The 19,546-nt window shown below is 41.2% G+C and overlaps 3 protein-coding genes across 4 annotated transcripts; 1 reads left to right on the plus strand and 2 right to left on the minus strand.

Moving 5' to 3' along the window:
* Positions 1–607: 607 nt before the first annotated feature.
* LOC112878747 (serine/arginine repetitive matrix protein 2-like) lies at positions 608–4,801 on the plus strand. 2 transcript variants are annotated; one of them, XM_025942958.1, is made up of 3 exons: positions 608–1,139; positions 1,905–4,119; positions 4,363–4,801. In XM_025942958.1, exons 1-2 carry the CDS (start codon positions 754–756, stop codon positions 4,096–4,098), a joined length of 2,580 nt encoding a protein of 859 aa, XP_025798743.1. In that variant the 5' UTR covers positions 608–753; the 3' UTR covers positions 4,099–4,119; positions 4,363–4,801. The 2 variants fall into 2 exon arrangements, with proteins under 2 accessions (XP_025798743.1, XP_025798744.1); XM_025942959.1 differs by having other exon boundaries at positions 4,377–4,801.
* A 164-nt stretch (positions 4,802–4,965) lies between these two features.
* Positions 4,966–10,059, minus strand: LOC112878748 (citrate synthase, glyoxysomal-like). Its single transcript, XM_025942960.1, has 13 exons — positions 9,705–10,059; positions 8,763–8,943; positions 8,586–8,671; positions 8,365–8,469; positions 8,154–8,216; positions 7,908–8,017; positions 7,656–7,775; positions 7,504–7,579; positions 7,104–7,177; positions 6,854–6,974; positions 5,773–5,870; positions 5,552–5,675; positions 4,966–5,328 (listed from the first exon to the last, which is right to left on the minus strand). Exons 1-13 carry the CDS (start codon positions 9,921–9,923, stop codon positions 5,197–5,199), a joined length of 1,509 nt encoding a protein of 502 aa, XP_025798745.1. The 5' UTR covers positions 9,924–10,059; the 3' UTR covers positions 4,966–5,196.
* A 6,293-nt stretch (positions 10,060–16,352) lies between these two features.
* Positions 16,353–18,691, minus strand: LOC112895336 (protein FLOWERING LOCUS T-like). Its single transcript, XM_025963288.1, has 4 exons — positions 18,500–18,691; positions 18,273–18,334; positions 17,919–17,959; positions 16,353–16,621 (listed from the first exon to the last, which is right to left on the minus strand). Exons 1-4 carry the CDS (start codon positions 18,689–18,691, stop codon positions 16,353–16,355), a joined length of 564 nt encoding a protein of 187 aa, XP_025819073.1.
* Between the last annotated feature and the right edge of the window lie 855 nt (positions 18,692–19,546).

Below are 19,546 nucleotides of genomic sequence, written 5' to 3' on the forward strand. Positions count from 1 at the left end.
TTCAATCTGCTGTCTCCTATTTCTTTGACGAAATTTATTCTCTTAAACCAAAGAAGGAATCCTAAATTTTAGTAAGTGCGGCTGGTACACTAAAAGCACTCGGCTGTCCCTTCTGTTCCTCTTTTATCATGCTCCGTGCAGCCTGTAGAACAAACTATGCTGCCACTCTGTCAGCTATGCTGGTAGCCAACCTCATATGGAGAAACGTGACATCTGTGCTCCATTCCAGATTGACACTGCAGACGGTGACGTTCCATAAACTCAGTGCAGGTTCAGATTTTTTTTTTTAACTTGAGTAGACAGTTAAAAATGACCCTTCCTTGCTTATAAATTCTATGATATGGCGAAATGAGTCTAGGCAGGGGTTGTCCGGCCCATTAGGTGGTGACCGTCTGCTCCATGTGAGACGGCCCATTAGTCGGCAGCGGTATCGGGCTGTTTGTTGTGGAAAGTGGAAGCCCGTGGTGTGGCAGCTCGGCTGATTACCAATCACCTTTCTCCCCACCCAACCAGACACCGACGTGCGGCCCCACCCAAACCGACTCGAGTCGCTGGCCCACCACCAGAATATCAATCAACCCACGCCGGCCTCCCCCCGCCCCCATCGTTTCCCCAACTCGAATTGGGGATCTGACGCCCGAGCCACCAAGACACGGCGTACACAACGCCGCGGCCCCAACCCCGACCAAAAACCTAGCTAGGGTTCCGCCGTCGCCGACCCCAGCCGGCGTCTCCCCGCCCGCCGCCGCCGCGATGTACAACGGCATCGGGCTCCAGACCGCGCGGGGGTCGGGCACCAACGGGTACGTCCAGACCAACAAGTTCTTCATCAAGCCCCGCTCCACCGGCGGGCCGGGAGGGCCCCACAGGCCGCCGCTCCCCGACGCCGCCGGCGGCGATGGCACCGGGCTCGGCGGGATGCGCAAGCCCAACAGGGACATCCTCGAGCACGACCGCAAGCGCCAGGTCGAGCTCAAGCTGCTCGTGCTCAGGGACGCCCTCGAGGAGCAGGGCTACACGGAGGGCGAGATCGAGGAGCGCGTCGAGGAGGCGCGCAGGGCCGCGGAGGCTGAGGCCGCTGCCGCGGCCGCGGCGGAGGAGGCAGGGGGAGGGCGCCCGTCTCTACCGGGCAGCAGAGGGTATGCACTTGTTGGCGTCTTTCAGAATTTGAGAAACAAAAAAGACAAATTGTATTATGGGATAAAACGAACTGAATGGCATAGTTTAGGGGGTTATTCAGACTTTGGCTATACTTGAAGGGAGTAAATTGAACTTTTTCCTTTTTATAGTGTCCATTAGTTTTTGTCCGTTACATATATTTTTCCGCTGATGGGATTGCATATCTATATAGTATAGATGGCAGCAGGTGCTTGCAATACTTCCATGTAGCATTCTTTTTAGTTGGATGCCTCCATTTAATTTTCTGGGATCATGTCACCATTCTTTTTAGCAGGTGCTTGGATGTGGATTGTAGCTTCTGCTTTTATGTTCTTGCATTTGCTATCTCTTTGCTGTGATTTCTTCACTTCCTAGCTATGCACATGTGAAAAGTTGTCTTTTCATTTTATTATGTTTTAAGTCGATTTCATATTTTTCCTTGGGATGACATTCCGCAGAATAGGGTAGGCAATGGAAAATACTACGCAATTCCTTCACATACAATTTAGTGTTACGATTATGTCATTTTTTTAAGCAGAATTGCTGCTCAGGGTTTACACATGAGAATCGTAGCTTCTCTTTACATATTCGTGTGTTTTTATTATGTGTATTCTGTGTGGTTATCATTTCTTCAGTTCCTAGCTGCTCAGATGTGTATGTTTCACTATGTTAACAGTTGGTAATTTGTTTGTTCTGTTTGCTTATGGTAACTAAGTTCTGATCACAACTTGGTACATCCTTCTCAGGTTTACCGACACACAAAGCCACCATGTTGCGGCACGGAAGGAGAAGCAGCTTGAGACTCTGAGGGCTGCTTTTGGACTGGACGCTGAGGATGTAAAGAAGAAGGGGGACGTGGAAAGTGATGTGGAATCTGGGGAGCTTGTACCTGGTAAGTATTCTGAGGAACTGGATACTGCTGGGCAGAAGGACGGCAAGGATTTGAAGGATGGTGGAAAGGATGCTAAGAAGAGCAAAAAGAAAAAAGGGAGTGACAAAAGGAGTCGGAGCAAAAGTTCAAGGAAGAGCAAGTATGACTCAGATTCAGAACAGGAACATGACACGAAAACAAAGAAGAAAAAGAAGAAGAGTTCTCGCCATGATTCTGAAGATGATTCAGAGACTGATTATGATGAGAAGAAGGAAGAGAAACACAGCAAGAAAACCCGTCTTGTTTCAGATGGTGATGATTCTGAAACTGATCGGAAGAAGGCAAGACCTGGAAAGAACTCTCATCACGATTCCGAGTCTGATACAGATAGTGACTATGGCAAAAAGAAAACAGAACGAGCAAAGAACATTCGTGATGAGAGAAAGAAGATACCAGTGAAAAGCTCTCGTCATGATTCTGAGTCTGATACTGATAATGAGTATGGAAAGAAGAAAACAGAACATGCAAAGAATAATCGTGATGATAGAAACAAGATACCTGTGAAGAACTCTCGTGATGATTCTGAGTCTAATACGGATAGTGACCACGGGAAGAAGAAAACAGAAAATGTAAAGAACAGTCGTGATGAGAAAAAGAAGATGCTAGTGAAGAGCTCTCGCCATGATTCTGAGTCTGATACAGATAGTGATTATGGGAAGAAGAAAACAGAACTCGAGAAGAACAATCGTGATGAAAGAAAGAAGATACCAACGAAGAGCTCACGTCAGAGCTTTGAGGATGAGAAGCCAAGAGAGAGCAGGTACAAGGATAGCTCTCGCCATTACTCTGACGATGGGAAGCCCATAAAGTACAAGGAAAGCTCTCGCCATGACTCTGAGGATGAGAAACCAAGAAATTACGAGGGAAGCTCTCGCCGCGACCTTGATGAGAAACCCAGAATGAGCAAGTACAAGGGCGGTTCACACAGTGACTATGATCAGAAAAGGCAAAAATCTGTTAGAAAGAGCAACTATTCTAGTGAATCTGAGAGTGATTCAGATAGTGACCAAGGTGAGAGATCAAAACAAGGAAATAGTTCTCACCACAAATCTGAACGTGATAGACTGAAGAGTGACCCAAGGGATGATGACTACAGAACTAACAAGTCTGTCAAGAATTTGAACCATGGCTCAGATGGTGAGAAACCACGCAGCAAGGTGCTTCGGAAAGACAAGTATAGTGATGAATCAGAGACTGATTCAGATACTCGTGTCAAAGCAAAGAAGAAACTTGAAAAGTCGTATCATCACAACCCTACAGAGGATAAGCAAGCACAAAAAATCAAAGGAAAGGAGTATAACTATGGAAAGAACATTGATAAGCGCAAGCGCCATGATACTGATTCAGAATCTGATGGTTATTCCCGTGATAGGAAAAGACAACTGAATGCAGCAGTGACAAAAAAGGATGTGCCAGAGAAGAAAAGAGTGGCCAGCTCAAGTGAGAGTTCAGATTACAGCAGCAGCAGCCTCAGCAGCAGCGAGTCTGACATGAGTGCAGATAGCTATGAGGAACAGAAAAGGAGTCAAGTTGAGAGGAGAAGAGATGAGCTGGATACACAAAGGCAGAAAGAGGAGGAGAGAAAGGAGCTTGAGAAGAAAAAGCAGAGGGAGGAAGAGAGGAAAGAGCTGGAGAAGCAAAAGCAGCGGGAGGAAGAGAGGATAGAGATGGAGAAGAAAAGGCAGCGAGAGAGGGAGGAAGAGAGACTGAGGGAGAGAGACCAAGATAGAAGGAAAGGTGGAAATGGTTTGGAGAGAGACTACAAACGAAAACTAGAAGATGATCGGTATGACCCGAATTCAAGTAGAGTTAGAGAAGAGGGATACAGAGGCCACCAGAACAGAGGTGATGAGAGAAGGCATGAAGAGCATGGCCGTCACAGAGCTAGAGATCTGGATATCCATGATTCCAAGAGGTCAAGGCATGATGATGGCTCATATTACAATTCAAGGAGGGATCGTGAAGATCGCTATTCTAGAGATGAACATAGAGACAGAAGGCGGCACTGAATGCAAAATGTATCTACAACTGTAAGTCCCATTTCTTATATGTATCGTTCTAGATAAACAAATGTTTTATGTTATTTCCAAATGTTACAATTTGGCTATTAAGCTGTAGAGTTTTCAGGATCTGGATCTTTAATGTTTTCATATTTATGTCAAGATCTTTCACGAATCCATTATGGATGGTGCATTTCAATACTTGTATCTTTTTTTCTTGTGTCAGCTTGATTGCTTATGCAAATATGTACGTTTGGTCTCACTATGCTTTAGTGTCTCCTGTGCAGCAATATCATGTCCTTCCTCCGAAGCAAAAGAGCTTGGGCATCTCCTCGAACAAAGCCAGTCAGTTCCAGGTGGACGTTCTCCACATAAGTTTCAGTCGCCAAGCAGGCTAGCAGATCTCTGGCTGTGGCAGCAAAATTTGGACCGCGTAGAACCCCCGTTGCAGCAATAAGCTTTGCTTTGTTTGTATCGACTTTTTCACTGTGCAAAGTTTACAACTTGTAATATGGTGTAGCACAGAGATGTATTGCAGAATTTTTGTTTGAAACTGTTATTGCTGCCGATGGACGTTACGAAAAATTTTGAGGGGGCTTTAGCTTAATGTTTATGTTTGTTCAGACATCTTCCATGGAGGCTCATTTCATCCTTTGTTTCAGATAATCTGTTGTCCTCATGAAATTGTCTGTATTCGTGAGGAATGTTCTTCTGGCCATCTTGTCAGTGCCTAGGTCGTCAACACTCTTTTTTGCTCATGTGTATTATTCATTTTGATGTCACACAAGGATGCCGTGTATATCTGCTTGTACTCCTGGAGACGTCAGTTTTTTTTTTGAAATCCTGGAAAGACGAGTTACAGTAGAAGACAGCAAATCGTGTAAAAGCTCTTCATTTATCCTAGGGAAAGTTCAAGAAACAGAACGCAACGTTCTCCACAAGCCTCGTGACAGTTTTTACAATGTAACGATGCAGTATATTATTGCCTATATACTTGACAACAGAAAGTATACACCTCCAAGTTCAGGTGTGCCCTGGCCCTTTTTTCGGGCCCAAGAGGGGTCCCTTGTTTATTGTGTACGCTGGCCGTTGCATGTTGCAGCTCTTCTACAGGGCAGAACCTGCACGGCGTCGTCTTGTAGCGTTTGAGGTGGCAATCTGGCCAAGTTCCTCACTCTGGCTTGGCGGCACTCGTTCTCTGACAGGGGCGTAATGCCTCAGCCAAATGCCTGTGTACACCTGAAGAAATAACAAACATCACGACCAGAAGAAATGTTGTGTAAGTATGTAAAAACCAAGTTTATCTTGAAAGACATGACGGAAACAAAGTCTTGGAAGCTAATGGTCAGGCGGGAATTTATCATTAGCGTTTATCAGCTTAATGACTCATTTTGTGAGTTCACATCAGATTCATAAACAAATATAGTAATAGTAGAAGATAATATTTTTGTGACATACTGACCTGTTGGGGCCTCATAATCTTAGTATCGGGATCATCAAGCGACTCTTTCCAATGTGCTAGCCAACCAGCCATTCTAGGAATGGCAAACAGAACAGGGAAAAATTCTGTAGGGAATCCCATTGCCCTGAAAACCAACACCATATTAACAATTGTAATACCAATTACCAACCAAGAGGAAAAAGAAAGTGAAGAAAAGCAAGAGTCGATTCTAAATGATATACCTATAAATTAGTCCAGAGTAGAAATCCACATTTGGATACAGCTTCCTCTTGATAAAATATTCGTCTGACAGTGCTGCCTTCTCCAGAGCAATGGCAACCTGACAGGGCATAAGAAAACAGTGCAAGACTACCCAGTTAGTTTTGCCAAGGAACTCCTCCAGTAGCACACAAAAGCAACGTCGTCTAGAATTCTCATTTTGAGAGATGTACAGAATAGGGAACGGGAGGAGGCCTGGGTGGCTAGCTGTTCCAGCTTTGGAGTAAGCAGCCCAGGTTTTGAATCACGTCGGACGCGCTTTCACTAGAGTGGAGGGCGGTTCGCCTGGGGTAGAGTGCCCCGGTGCCTAGTGTCCAGGTGACAGGGGCTACTCTAGCCTCTGGCCCCTCAATTAGAGAGAGAGAGAGAGAGAGAGAGAGAGAGAGGTACAGAATATGAGCTGACATCTCCATTTCTTGAGTATCTTCAGGATTTATGAGATGGAAAATAATTAAGTAGCAAAATGGTCGATTACAAATACTTAAGAGTACACCAAACATCGCTTGCAAACAATAAACTGTTTTGAATTGCTTATTCAATTTGAAACCATTACCATATAGCCTAGCAAAATCACCACTAAATTAAGAAACTGGGAGAACCACAGTTAACAAAATCTCAAGTTATGTAGATCATTGAGATTCAGATGCAAGTAAATTTCACTCCATCTTACTCAGCTCTACGGGGTCAATTGTCTACCATTTAAAAAAGAAGGGCCCATATTGTAGTATTTCAAAAGTTACACATAACAAGATAACTATTATGTAGATCATTGAGATTCAGATGCAAGTAAATTTCACTCCATCTTACTCAGTTCTACGGGGTCAATTGTCTACCATTTAAAAAAGAAGGGCCCATATTGTAGTATTTCAAAAGTTACACATAACAAGATAATTATCATTTAGCACCCTTTTTCATGGTCAGGAAAAAATGTCCCCATTACTCCATATTGCAAGAAAAGTAAAACCAAAATTTCACTAATTAAAATTGAGATAAAAATATATTAGGAGATATGTCCCGACTATGGCTAAATCAGATGAAACTAACCTCAATAAGTGGATCCCGCCCCACAATTGAGAAAACCTCCTCTGCCAATTTCCGGATGACTTTAGCACGAGGATCATAGTTCTTATACACACGGTGACCAAAACCGGACATCTTCCTCTTCCTTAAATATGAATGAACGGATGAATCTTGTAAGGAAAAGGTCAAGAGCAATAAAAAGGTAACAAACTGAATATTTTCACTTAAAGAACTTCACACACCAGAATGCATATCAGATAAGAGTGATAGTCACCTGTTCTTTACTCCTACAATGAAATCTGGAATATTTTCCACACTTCCAATCTCATTTAACATTTTAAGCACTGCCTGTCATACAGAAAATAACATTTAGCACCTTGCCACCTTCTACATGTGAAGCTAGAATGATATCTAGAAGCTACAGTGGAAATTCAGCTATTGCTATGATGTCTGATAGTTTCATTTTGACAAAGGATGTAAAAAAGAAATCATGCTGAACTTATAGCTAAGAAATAAGAAAGGTTAAATAAGCACAAAAAGGATAACCTTATTTGGATGATTGTAGAAAAACTATCACAAATGATACGTTCGGCCTAATTTCTGATGGCAGCAGAAACATGTAGAAAATTTTGAATGCAAGAGCGCAGAGGGGAGCAATGTTCAATATGGTTTACCTCATTTGCACCACCATGCAGTGGGCCATATAGAGCTCCAACACCACCAGAAAGAGCAGTGAAGACATCAACACCACTATAGACATAGTATATCTCATTAGGAAACAGTTACACATTCACTTGCATGGAGGTGAATTTAGTAAGTGATTTACCTTGAAGCAAGGTGCCTAACCGCAGCAGTGGAGCAGTTCATTTCATGTTCAGCATGCAGAATAAATAGGATATCTAGAGCCCGCGCAAGTCGAGGATTTGGTTTATATGATTTGTTACCCCTGCAAAATTATTATAATTAGAAATTTTGTATCAATATTACAGTCATGGAATTGAGTTAAATGTATGGAAAATAAATGCACACGGCACAATCAAAATGCAAAGTTTATAGTATTCAAGGCGATGCAACTTACAAAGAGTCCAGCATGTACAAGAAGTTCTCTGAATAAGAAAGAGCATTTGAAGGAAGAATGGGAGGCCTTCCAGCTAATCTCAAGTATGCAGCAGCTGCTATCGTTGGGGCCTGAACAAATATAAGGAATCAAGCCAAAGGCATACAAAAATCAAGAAACAATCATTTTAGTTTGCATGATCTCTTGATTGGATGAATATTCTAAACATCATAACATTAACTAAAGGAACTAGATGACCAGGCATACCTTCCCAAGTACTCGCACAATTTGCTTATCTCTCACCTGCTTCGACTTGTAAAGATCTTGACCCTACATCAGTATAGTGTGTTCGCTGAGTGTCCAGGACATTATATTCAAATATAAAAATCTAGCTAATGGTTCGAAATCCCAGCTAACTGTATTTGAACTAATCGAACAATCATATGTCTCGATGGGTGCATTTTGACACGATACTTACTCTAAGAGCAGGGTTTGCATCTGGATGGAAGACAGAAAGGGTACTCATTGCACTGGCAAGAACACCCATGGGGTGAGCGTCATGGGGCATTGATTGTACGATGTCCTGCCAACGTTAAAAAGTGACAACTTGTTAGTTTTTAATCCAGATCAAAATCAGAAATTAAAATAAATATATTGCAATCATATCAAGCTATAAAAACAAATGATACCAGAACATACCAAAAGTCCTTGGGGAACAGCAGAGTGTTGTGAAATAGCGAATTCCCAGCTTGCCAATTGGCTCTGAGTAGGTAAATTCCCATACACTGGGAATACAACACATTAGTCGGTGAAACAATTGCAAGGTAGAAGGGTTAAACCAACAGTAAACTGGAAAAACAAGGCTAATAAACTTACTTAAGAGGTATGCCACCTCTACAAATGAACTGCTTTCAGCCAACTCTTCAATTGGATATCCCCTGTAGCGAAGGATTCCCTCATCCCCATCAATGTAGCAGATGGATGAACGAACTGGGGCTGTATTGAGATAACCAGGATCATAAATCTTAAGACCTTTGTCATCCTTTCCGGTGGTAATCTGCAAAATATTTCAAAAAGGATCAGCATCTAACCTTTGCCTGGTCCTTATATTGTTGCCAAAAGGAAGCATCACAGAAGGTCCATGTCTATGCAAGTAGCATATTTCTAGATATTATGGTGCTACATCTCAAACTAATTCATGGACAAACTAAAGTGTGATGTTTGCAGGAATAACAAAGAATTCAGGTGGTGACTTCAAGCACCATCACAACCACAGCATACAATTCAATCAACTCAAGCATTGAAATCGAATAACAACTTCCTTAGTAGAAGTTATTTTAGAATTATGGATACCGAGCAACTTCAGCCAGACTCATTGAAATCAGCTATTGCTCCAATATCTGCAACTGCGCCCTGTAATTCAACCAACCCAAGTTTTGAGATGTGGAAATGACTTTCGTAGTGGTACTAGTTTCAAGTTTCTACTTATACAGACCACAGAGAAGCTTCAGCCGGACCCATAATCAGTGATGGCTCCCGCGGCTAATTCAACGAGATTTTGCCATCAATCATGATTTGTGCATAGATAGGTAAATTCACAAATTGCTCCAGCCAATCGCATCACACGCTTACAACTACCGCATCAGAATTACTGAACCGGCGGGCACAATCGAACCCCAACAAACTATTAAATGTAATCCAACCGGTCCCCGCAGCAAGCCAGTCAACTTCGCGACGGCAATCGCACCCCAGAACTCCGATCCCCCCGCGGATCACGGCACTGCGCCACCGTCAATTCGTTCTCGCTAGAGCAGGTACCTTCTTGAAGTCGGTGGCGCGCACGGTGCCGTCCTCGGAGACCTTCACCTCGTGCCGCTTCCCGGTCCTCCCGTCCACCACGGCGAGCGCGCCGGCGCGGGGTCCGGGGGCCGCCGCGGACACCGGCGACCTCTCCAGCCCCTCCGACTTCACGGCGCCGGCGGCGAGGTGGGAGGAGAGCACGGCGAGGCGGCCCCGCGCGGGGTCGGCGCGATCCATGGCGCGGCGGCGCGGGATCGAGTCGAGCGGTGGCAGAGGGCGGAGCGAGTAAGAGGAGCAGGAAGCGGTTGCTTGGACGCTTTGGCTTCGCGCAACCCGATGTTTATAATTGACGTGTTTGGTTTGGAGTGTGGGCTTTGGAGTCGTGGGGAGTTGAAACTCGTGCGTGTAATAAGCTTATCGTGATCTAGGCGTGCTTCCACGCCACGCTTGAACAGCTTCAAATTTAAATTTTATGGACGGGTTTACAATTTACCTCAAATTTGAATTTTGGATAGGAGATTCATCCGATATAAAAGAAGCGACCACACCCTGTGCTGCCTCCCCCTCCTTTGACCTTAAAACTAGATCAACAAAACTGCTGCTATCTGACAGGGTGAAGCGAAGCAATCTCTATCGTCCTAATCTTTTTTTCTTGCACCTTCTTCATTATCGAATTCATTACATGCGACATCCATATAGTTGAATCCTGATGCTTGATCATCAGGGATGGTAGATTCACTCGACAAATATCATAACATCGGTAAGGTTGCACAGTGCATAATTCAAACGAATTATAAGCTGCTATCTTTTGTATTTTTATTGGTGGTGCTAGGATCTAGGAGGTGATCACTTGAAGCATGAAGAGACTACTACAAAAATATCGTGTAGTACAATGTGGATGGTTGTTTTTGGTGTGGGGGTATTGCAATAACGATTTGCTCGAGCAACATTCTCCTCCTTAGAGAAACTACCATGATCCCCGTGCCTCCCAAACCATTGTAGTTCTCGGTGCCTTGGAGCTCATGTCCATCCATCCTTGATGACTACTAGGCAGGCCATTGATCAACTAATCCAATTTGCTACTGGTTAATCCTCCTTTCTGATGTAGTGCTTCCGTTGTGTTCCTGCTGCAATGCGCTCTGGTTTCATCCTACAGTCGAACTAGTTTTCCAAATAAATTAGAATCTACAAAAGAAATAACATGCGAGATGAACATTGAGTCAGCATTCCCAACCAAGCTTAAAATACTAAAATCAAAAGGAAAAGACGCTTTTACGAGACCTCGATGATGCACCTGTTACTTCACAATCTGCTGAGGAGTCAATTAGAATTGATAATTTTTTATCCATTATTGATCATGTCGGTGTTTTACCGCCAAACCTATCTAGAGATACCCTAAGATTACTATATAAGGATTGTAGCTACGGTGTCGCCGAGATTAGAAACTCAAAGTTTGGTGCAAGCAACATAAAGTTTAGACAGGTTCGGACCGCATGTTGCCTAATACACTACATCTTATGTGATGGTTTTTATTATCTTAGATTGGTTGTTGTTTGGAGAGGGTTTCTGCCCGTCCTTATATACTCTGGTGGGATAAGGTTACAGGTATCCTAGTTTGGTACAAGCTTTGGAGTTCTACTCTGGTTGGACTCAAGTCCTACTGAGTCCGAGTATATCACAACAGGTATAAGGTATGGGACAATACTGCATCCCTTATCTTAGAAATATCTATACCACGTGAGCAGTCCCGGGTCTAACAATCAAGCTACTGCTTCACTAGCTAGGAGGTTTGAACAATACAAGGGGTACCAAAATACTTTTAAGTTTTTGTTTACTTCATATAAATTGGGCTCCTTAGATGAGAAAATGTCCCTATCTTCTTGAGCTTATCTTGAGGTGGCACTTAAGAATGATTAACATACTGATATCGATGGTAAAGAATTACATATGAAATTAAATTAAAGTTCCTCTAAGATTTCGTCCCTAAGGAAGATATAGGCCCTCTTGATATTCCCAAGTTTGTGAAATGAAGGGAACATTTGACTAATACCCTTATTACATATAGAATTTGTAAACTATCATTGTGGTAATTCCATCAGCGGAATTCTTCAAAATTGAAGTTCTTAAAGTCCTACACGAGTAGTACTATGACATATGAAAGACTCAATGGATTGGCAAAAATTGTACTTGAAAATAATGTTGTAGAGAAGATTAAATTTGGAATAATTGAGATTTATGATTTGAAGAATACCATATAATGATGTTTTTTACTAGAAGTTAGGAAGATATTGGCTATAAGGAAGATTTTTCATTTGCTCATTTAGCATAATGGTATTGTAGTTCTTAGTATTGCAAAATAGTATGCAGATATATAATGGAATTCGAGTATATTTTAGTTTTTTAATTTTCCTAGTTTAGGATCCCGTTTGTGTTTCGCACCGGAACCTCAAAATCTTAGGTATGGTCTGCTGTTGAACTGGGCCTAGTGGTAAACAAGGATATCAACTAACATTTATCTAGTTGGTGGTTTGGTTTAGAATAAGGTTATTCAGTTTGTTAGGGCTTTAGTGGTAATAATATTCTTAATCATTGCCTTAAGGGAAGACCACTCATCTGGTTGTTGCATTTTGTTTCATTGATTATGGTTAAAAAAACTTCAAGCATGATCGATTAGGGGCTAGGGTAGTTAATAGGCAGAATCAAGAAGCCACAGTCATCTTCCAAAAAAGGAGCTCCACTTTGCCAATCAACAGGGCATCTTACATGCTTGAAGTATCACCATCAAATACGCATCGGTTGTGATGTTTGTAAAGAGTTCATGCCCAAGGAATGATGAGGGAATTGATGCCTTTCCACACCATATAATTAGTTGTTTTGCTGCCCCTATACTAGCCTAGAATATGTCTTGTTTATTCTATAATTTGCTTCAAACAACTATGCAGGACCATATCATATGAACTCAATTTTGCAAGTTGATCACTTTATTATTTTGTGGAATTACTCATCTAGCTCAGACTTATTTTTTTTAATGATCTAATTGCAGGTTGTATCATGCATAGAATGCAAGATCCATTTGTTGATTCTTCAAATTTTAGATTAATGAAAAAAAGGATTAATTTGTAGACTAGAAATGTGTCTTATTTAGTATAATATTTGCTTCCTTTAATGGTGTAGCATCATATCATATGGACTCAATTTTGCGCTTCTTGTTCCTTGTACCAGTTGAATGTCCATTTGACCAACTTTTGAGTTGACTTTTGTATCAAAGACAACATCTTATCATTTGCTTTATCCATCTATCCTATGATACTATTTCTGCATTCCTATGGAAAGTTGACTGAAAGTTATTCTAGATTTGAGCAATATCTACTATATATATAGAAAATACCATCTACCCCAAATTTTGTTTGGTTGATAACTTTTGCCAAAAATTATGCCCATAAAGATCATTATGCATGCACTGCTCTTATGAATGCCTTGGTCGTGGCTGCAAACCATGAATGCAGGCTTGTACAAAGTTCCTTATCAGATTTCCATACTAGTGGGAAACTTGCAACATGCTATATTCCAAGGTGACAGGCTCTCACACAGTAAATCAACCAAGCTCTTGTGAAACTAGCAGTTCACAAGGGGAATTAGTTCAATATTACTTGGAAGAATTTCAGCTGCAGGAACGCCTTCATCTAAATGAATCACCTTTGATGAGCAAACTTCTTAAGAGTGTTATAAGGATGTCACTCAATGATATTGCCTTCCAAAAACATTCTGATTTGTCAAATGTACCACCAAGATTTGAGGAATACACTTGTGATGGTGATAATACAACAATTCAAAATACTATTGCCTTGAATGATGATGGAGAAAGACATGAAGTTGTATGTACTGAGGTGAATTCTACATCCTCTGACTTAGATGAACAAAGAACTCTGAAATGTGGCAAAGCTTCAGTGAATATGGGGACTACAAGTGCATTAGAACTACCGACTGAATGTATGAATCCACAATCTGGAGTTGTTCAAGGTTCAGAAGATAATACAATAATTATGAAATTACCAAGTGGCTAAGCCTTTGCAACACCAAGTGGTGTACCAATAAAGATCAGCTACAAGAAGGGAGAGATCCAGCATGAAGCATCTAGTGAAAATATGATAAGTTGATCTAACTTCTCATAAACATATAAGTTGTATTTTGCACCTCAAGAAATCAAAGACTAAAGAAAGGGACATTAGTTCTTCACGTAAATAAATAATTGATGAGTTATCTGGTGGCGTGGTCATATATATATGCCTAGGTGAAACTTCGTTCAATGTTGTCTAGCAATCTTGTGATTTGTTGTATGCTTGAAGGGCAAAGACCTTTACCGCAATCTCATGAGATGTCAAAACTTGCAGGGTTCTTCAGCTTCCAAAATTGTCACTGATGAGGCATGAAAATTAAAACAAGTTTCATAATTTACAGAATTTTTTGGTTATTCTTTGGCACTCTGTCTTATTTGATGCCACTATATCACAAGGATTGCTTTAGGAGTTAAATGATGTCTCTTTTTCTGATATTATTTTGAATCATGAAACAAAGGTACCTATCAAGCCCTTTGCAATATAAGAATAAAAAATATGTTGTTTATCCTTTCCTATAAAGGACTAATAGCAAAATGTTGATAGGACAAATAAGAGTAAAATATCGAAGAAGAATGCCAAAGAACTTTTCCACAACTAGGTCTGAAACAAAGGATAGTAAGCTTGGTGGGAGCTAGAGAACTCTCCGGAACCCCGCCTCTCTACTGGTCTGCATGTATGGTGATCCTTAACATGGAAGAACTAATGATTTGGTTTGAGGTGGTTGCTTTTGTTAATATCGATAACAGCTACTGGTCTGCATGTATGGTGATCCTTAACATGGAAGAACTAATGATTTGGTTTGAGGTGGCTGCTTTTGTTAATATCGATAACAGCCTCCTCTTTTATATGGGTGATCTTAATGATGTCTCTCTACTAGTCTGTATGTATTGTGATCCTTAACATGTAACAACTAATGATTTTGTCTAGAGTGGCTACTTTTGTTAATGTCAATAACAACCCTCTCTTTTGTATGGATGACCTTAATAATCTTAATGACTAATCCTAACTTTTAACCTGGACCTACCAAAATCTAACCCAACCTGCTAGTTAACTATCTAACACAGCCTGACCTATTAACCAAGACCTGACCCTTTTTCCTTCTTTTTCTATAACATGAATGAATCCCAGCAGCAGCACGAGTTAGTCTAGTTTTCCTTCATGAGCAGCCCAGCCTTAATTATTTTGCAAGTTGATCACTTTATTATTTTGTGGGATTTCTCATCTAGCTTAGACTTAACTTTTTTATTGATTTAATTGCAGGTTGTATCATGCATACAATGCAAGATCCATTTGTTGAGTCTTCAAACTTTAGATTAATGAAAAAAGGATTAATTTGTAGACTAAAAATGTGTCTTATTTAATATACTATTTGCTTCCTTTAATGGTGTAGCATCATATCATATGGACTCAATTTTGCAGCAACAGTAGAAATATCATTGTATATATTTTATATTTTTTTAGTTTTCAAATTATCATATCTTCACTTTTCACATGGCTGTTGTTCCTCCTATAGCCTGGATTCACATGTATGAAAAGATAATAGGATATGACAAAGACTATTTTTTCTGCATACCAGTCATGCTACTAAATGCATATTTGGATTTCACTTTTAAAATAATCTTAGAATTCGTACTGCAACGCGTGGGATATCACCTAACATTTAATGGTTTTACTATCGTCTTGGCACCTTGGACTAATTTTTTAGAGCCCAGAGCAGTTCTTTTTATTTAGCCATGTTCTAAAATTAGTTAGCAAGTATTCAAGTTGAAAGCCATATTCCATATTTTTAACCTACGCATTGGGATCTGTGCTTTTCGTCCGTAGCTTCGTAGATTTTTTGTCACATGTAAAAATCCAGTGTGAATAGGATATTTTATGATTTTTCTAGTCTCTTAAGCACGGTTTCTTGGCAAACTGTAGAACATGCATGTTTCTTGTTCACACGCACAATAAGATTGCAAAAAATATTCATACATGATCTGTACGTACAAATAAAGCATTTAATTTGCCATGAAATTTGTATGTGATCTTCAAGTTATCTTTGTTACAGCTAAAGTCTGATTATTTTATTTCATAGATTTTTTGCAGGTTTCACTTTTCAGTGTTTTCAACATCTGTACATGCATGTTTTTCATTGCAAGCGTACAACTCGTGCACGAAAAAACTTGAAGCGAAATTCATGCCATTGTCCCAGTGCAAAATAATACATTGATATATATCTTTTCCTGCATGGTTATTATTGCAGCATGCATTATTTGTTCGTTTCCTTGACCACACCTGCGTACAAACGGCACACCAATATATGTATTTGTAATTTTGTATACACACACACCAACAAGGAAGGGCTTAGGTTTTTGCCGAAATCTTGAGGGCAAAACAAACGGTAGGGTAGAACTATAGGCGTCTATCACGCACCCTACTTTATTGTATATTGTATAAGTTTCTTAATTATTCTCTGTAGATGTTGTCGATCGATCACCCCATGCATGCACATCGTACGTTCAATAATGAGTTCAGTTGATAAGACGACGACGAGGTCATCATATCATCAATCAAGCGGGGCCGGGGCATGTCGGCCGCCGGTGTAGGGCCCGGTGAACCTCCGGCCGCCGGAGCCGCTCTGGCGCTGGCAGTTGAAGTACATGGCGGCGACGGGCGCGCCGAGGTTGTACCGGCGGGCGAAGCCGCGGGTGCTGAAGTTGTGGCGCCTGGACGGCGCGTACACCGTCTCCCGGCCGAGCTGCCGGAACAGCACCAGCACCATGCGGTGGATCCCGGTCGCCGGGTTAGGGGCCTCATAGCACATCGCCTCACGGCCTGTTTAATTATTTGCATCCAATTAGAGAGTAAGCTACGCTGCTTAAAAAAGATTTTTAGAGGTGGGTAAAATCATATTTTTAGAGACGGGTGCGGTACCCGCTCCTATTTCTCGCAGCTAAAAATAGTTATTTGTAGGCCCCTGAAAATCGATTTCTAGGGGCGGGTCACGGCATCACCCTCCCCTAGAAATCGATTTGCAGGGGTGGACCCGCCCCTGCAAATCAATGTCCAGAATATGAAAAAAATTAGAAAAAATCAAAAACAGCAAAATAAAAAAGAAAAAATATCTCTATCAACACCCCCTCTACTACAGAGGTACGATTTTTATGATGAAATATGCACACTTTGTAAACCGGGGTTCGAACCGCTTACCTCCAGCCTCGCACGTACCCTCCTCTCCACCACACTACACAATCACTTATGACTTTGTAAGGTATGCTATTATTTTATATTAATTCTGAAATTAATTTTTAGGGGCGGATCATGCCATCACCCGCCACTAGAAATCCATATTTAGGGGCGGGTGACGCCACAACCCACCTCTAAAAATATTTTTCTATTTTATTCCAAAAATTTATCTAAATCTTTACATATAGCAAAACAAATCAAAAAAGGTGAAACTTCTACACTATGATTATTATGAACTATAGATAAAAAATATATTAAGTATATTTTACTGTATATAAAGATTAAGATTGTGGAAACCTCAAAGTATGACTTGAGTTGTATGAGATACTATATAGTCATAGCCATATGAGAACTTATAATAATCTTTTGGACTATTAAATAATCTTTAATAAAAAAGTTATCAACTATAAAGTTTTAGATCTCGTCAACCTCTACAATTTTGATATAAATTTTAACTTCATCTGAGGTCATCTGAAAAAGTTGTGAATTATTTTGTATAGAACCATTTGTAGGGGCAGGTTCACGCCGTCACGCGTCCCTGAAAATGATGGCATTTCTAGAGGTGCGGGTCAGATGCTAAAGTAACCGTGCTCAATTTATAGGAGTGGATTACCTTTTGACCCGCTCCTAAAAAAATATAGCGTTGCTGCGTATTATTTTTGTAGTAGTGCTAATTTGGTCATGATCAGGCAAATAATAAGTAGAAATTCAAGTTTGAACTTGTGTGCATGCATTACTGTGTGATCTCTAATTTCTATGCACCATTGCATGCACAATATATCATTCAGCAAATCTCTTGGCCCATTTCCAACATGCATGGAAACCTGTAAGCTAGCTAGGCTCCTATCCTATCTCTGTTGATGCATGCATCTGCAGGCGTACTCACCGTAGGTGTCATTCGTTGATGCTGGGATGTCAGTCACCATCCTGCATGGACATGAATGAAACATTTCATCACCATCGATCAATCTGTACACCCACGAATCAAATCAAACAACATACCATTGGCGCAAGTACGTATGTATACGCCGACCAACTTATATATACTGTGTGCGTGTGTCCACTTGCTTGACACGCGTAACACATGCACCTCTGAATGCATGGAGGATGCGAATGGTTACAAAGCACAGTTGCAAATGGAAGATAGTGTACGTCGTGGGCAACAAGCCAACAACTAACGTGAGCATGCTATGGGTGGTGTAGCTGGCTATCTGCAAGCTAGTAGGACGGCTGGTCTCACCAGTGCAGGTACTCCCTCAAGGTCGGATTGCTTGGATTTGGAGCATCAGGATCAACCATCACCTATGTGGCAAAATTCACAGTCAACAACAAATTATTGCGTCCATGTTAATAAAACACAAAATAAAAAAAATATAGATGAGAGTAAAATGACGAAGCATGTGCAATAATAATTAAGATTTCCCCAACGATAACATACAACAGAGGAGACTATAGATCACAACTTACAAGGGTATATGCAACACGATAGTCGTCTCCTCCAATCTCGACCCTCGGCCTCTCGGAGACGGCCGGAGAGCGCAACTCCATGCCGCTGACAATAGGCACACCATTGAACAGTACCATGAGATCAATGGAGCTGTAGAAGGGGTCCAAGACATCTCCTATCACACGAGATGTAACCAAGGAATCGTTGGCCATTTTCAGTTACGTTTTCAGTTGGAGCGTGAGCAGAGTGTATGTGCAGCAGGAGCCTAGCTAGAGTGGTGCTAGGCTGCTAGCTAGCTGTGCCTTGAAGGTACAAGCTGCAAGGTGGTGTGATATTTATAGTGTGTGCGGCATGCATGGTGCATACCTTGAGAAACCAGTAGTATGGAATATTTGAAGAGAATAGCGACCGTGGACTCGTTGGAAGCTAGGAGATTGTTGGATATTCTCTCTCTCTCTCCCCGACCCCCCCCCCCCCCCTCTTTAACCTTGATAGGGCCAGTGAAATATTCTCTTGGCTATATTTGATTTTTCACTTCACCTTTTTAACGCAAAAGATACCGAGGATCTGAAAGTTCTAGCTCCATAACACTCAAAGTCAACTCAAAATGTTGACAGGTTAGTTCCTAGAGTACAGGATTAGTTGAATCGCATGGCCCCCCTGTATATGTTTTCGTGAACTTCTTTGATTACTGTCTAGACTCTAGACTTGTGTCCTAAAACATATTTATGTTTCTCTTCAAGGAATTGATCGATACATTCTAAACTTAATCATACTCTCGGTCCAGTGGAAAAGATGGAACTCAATAATGCTTAGCTTTCTTCCTCCTCTATTGTTTCTTTTTTTATATATTAGTGCTCTTCTTCCTTCTTTAATTTACAGGAGAAAGTAGCGCATACAACGTGGCAATATTCTATCAGATGGTGTAAGCACACAAGTACATGCAGTTGATCATGGCACGGTGTTGGATTCTTAATTTTTCTGACCTAGATCTTGTTTTTTCGAGAAGAGAATATTTTACGTAGAGAACGAAGGGCTCTTAGTCTGAGGGTATATATACATTTTGG

Source organism: Panicum hallii, chromosome 1 (assembly GCF_002211085.1).
Source record: "Panicum hallii strain FIL2 chromosome 1, PHallii_v3.1, whole genome shotgun sequence".
In the NCBI taxonomy this organism is placed as follows: domain Eukaryota; kingdom Viridiplantae; phylum Streptophyta; class Magnoliopsida; order Poales; family Poaceae; genus Panicum; species Panicum hallii.

Coding starts and splice junctions, on each gene's coding strand:
- LOC112878747 (XM_025942958.1), top strand. CDS start 754: ATGTACAACGGCATCGGGCTCCAGACCGCGCGGGGGTCGGGCACCAAC. Junction 1,140..1,904: donor TCTCTACCGGGCAGCAGAGG/GTATGCACTTGT, acceptor CATCCTTCTCAG/GTTTACCGACACACAAAGCC.
- LOC112895336 (XM_025963288.1), bottom strand. CDS start 18,691: ATGGCCAACGATTCCTTGGTTACATCTCGTGTGATAGGAGATGTCTTG. Junction 18,335..18,499: donor ATCGTGTTGCATATACCCTT/GTAAGTTGTGAT, acceptor TTTGCCACATAG/GTGATGGTTGATCCTGATGC. Junction 16,622..17,918: donor ATCAACGAATGACACCTACG/GTGAGTACGCCT, acceptor ATAATTAAACAG/GCCGTGAGGCGATGTGCTAT.
- LOC112878748 (XM_025942960.1), bottom strand. CDS start 9,923: ATGGATCGCGCCGACCCCGCGCGGGGCCGCCTCGCCGTGCTCTCCTCC. Junction 7,776..7,907: donor TTGTACATGCTGGACTCTTT/GTAAGTTGCATC, acceptor ATAATTTTGCAG/GGGTAACAAATCATATAAAC. Junction 7,580..7,655: donor GTTAGGCACCTTGCTTCAAG/GTAAATCACTTA, acceptor CTATGTCTATAG/TGGTGTTGATGTCTTCACTG.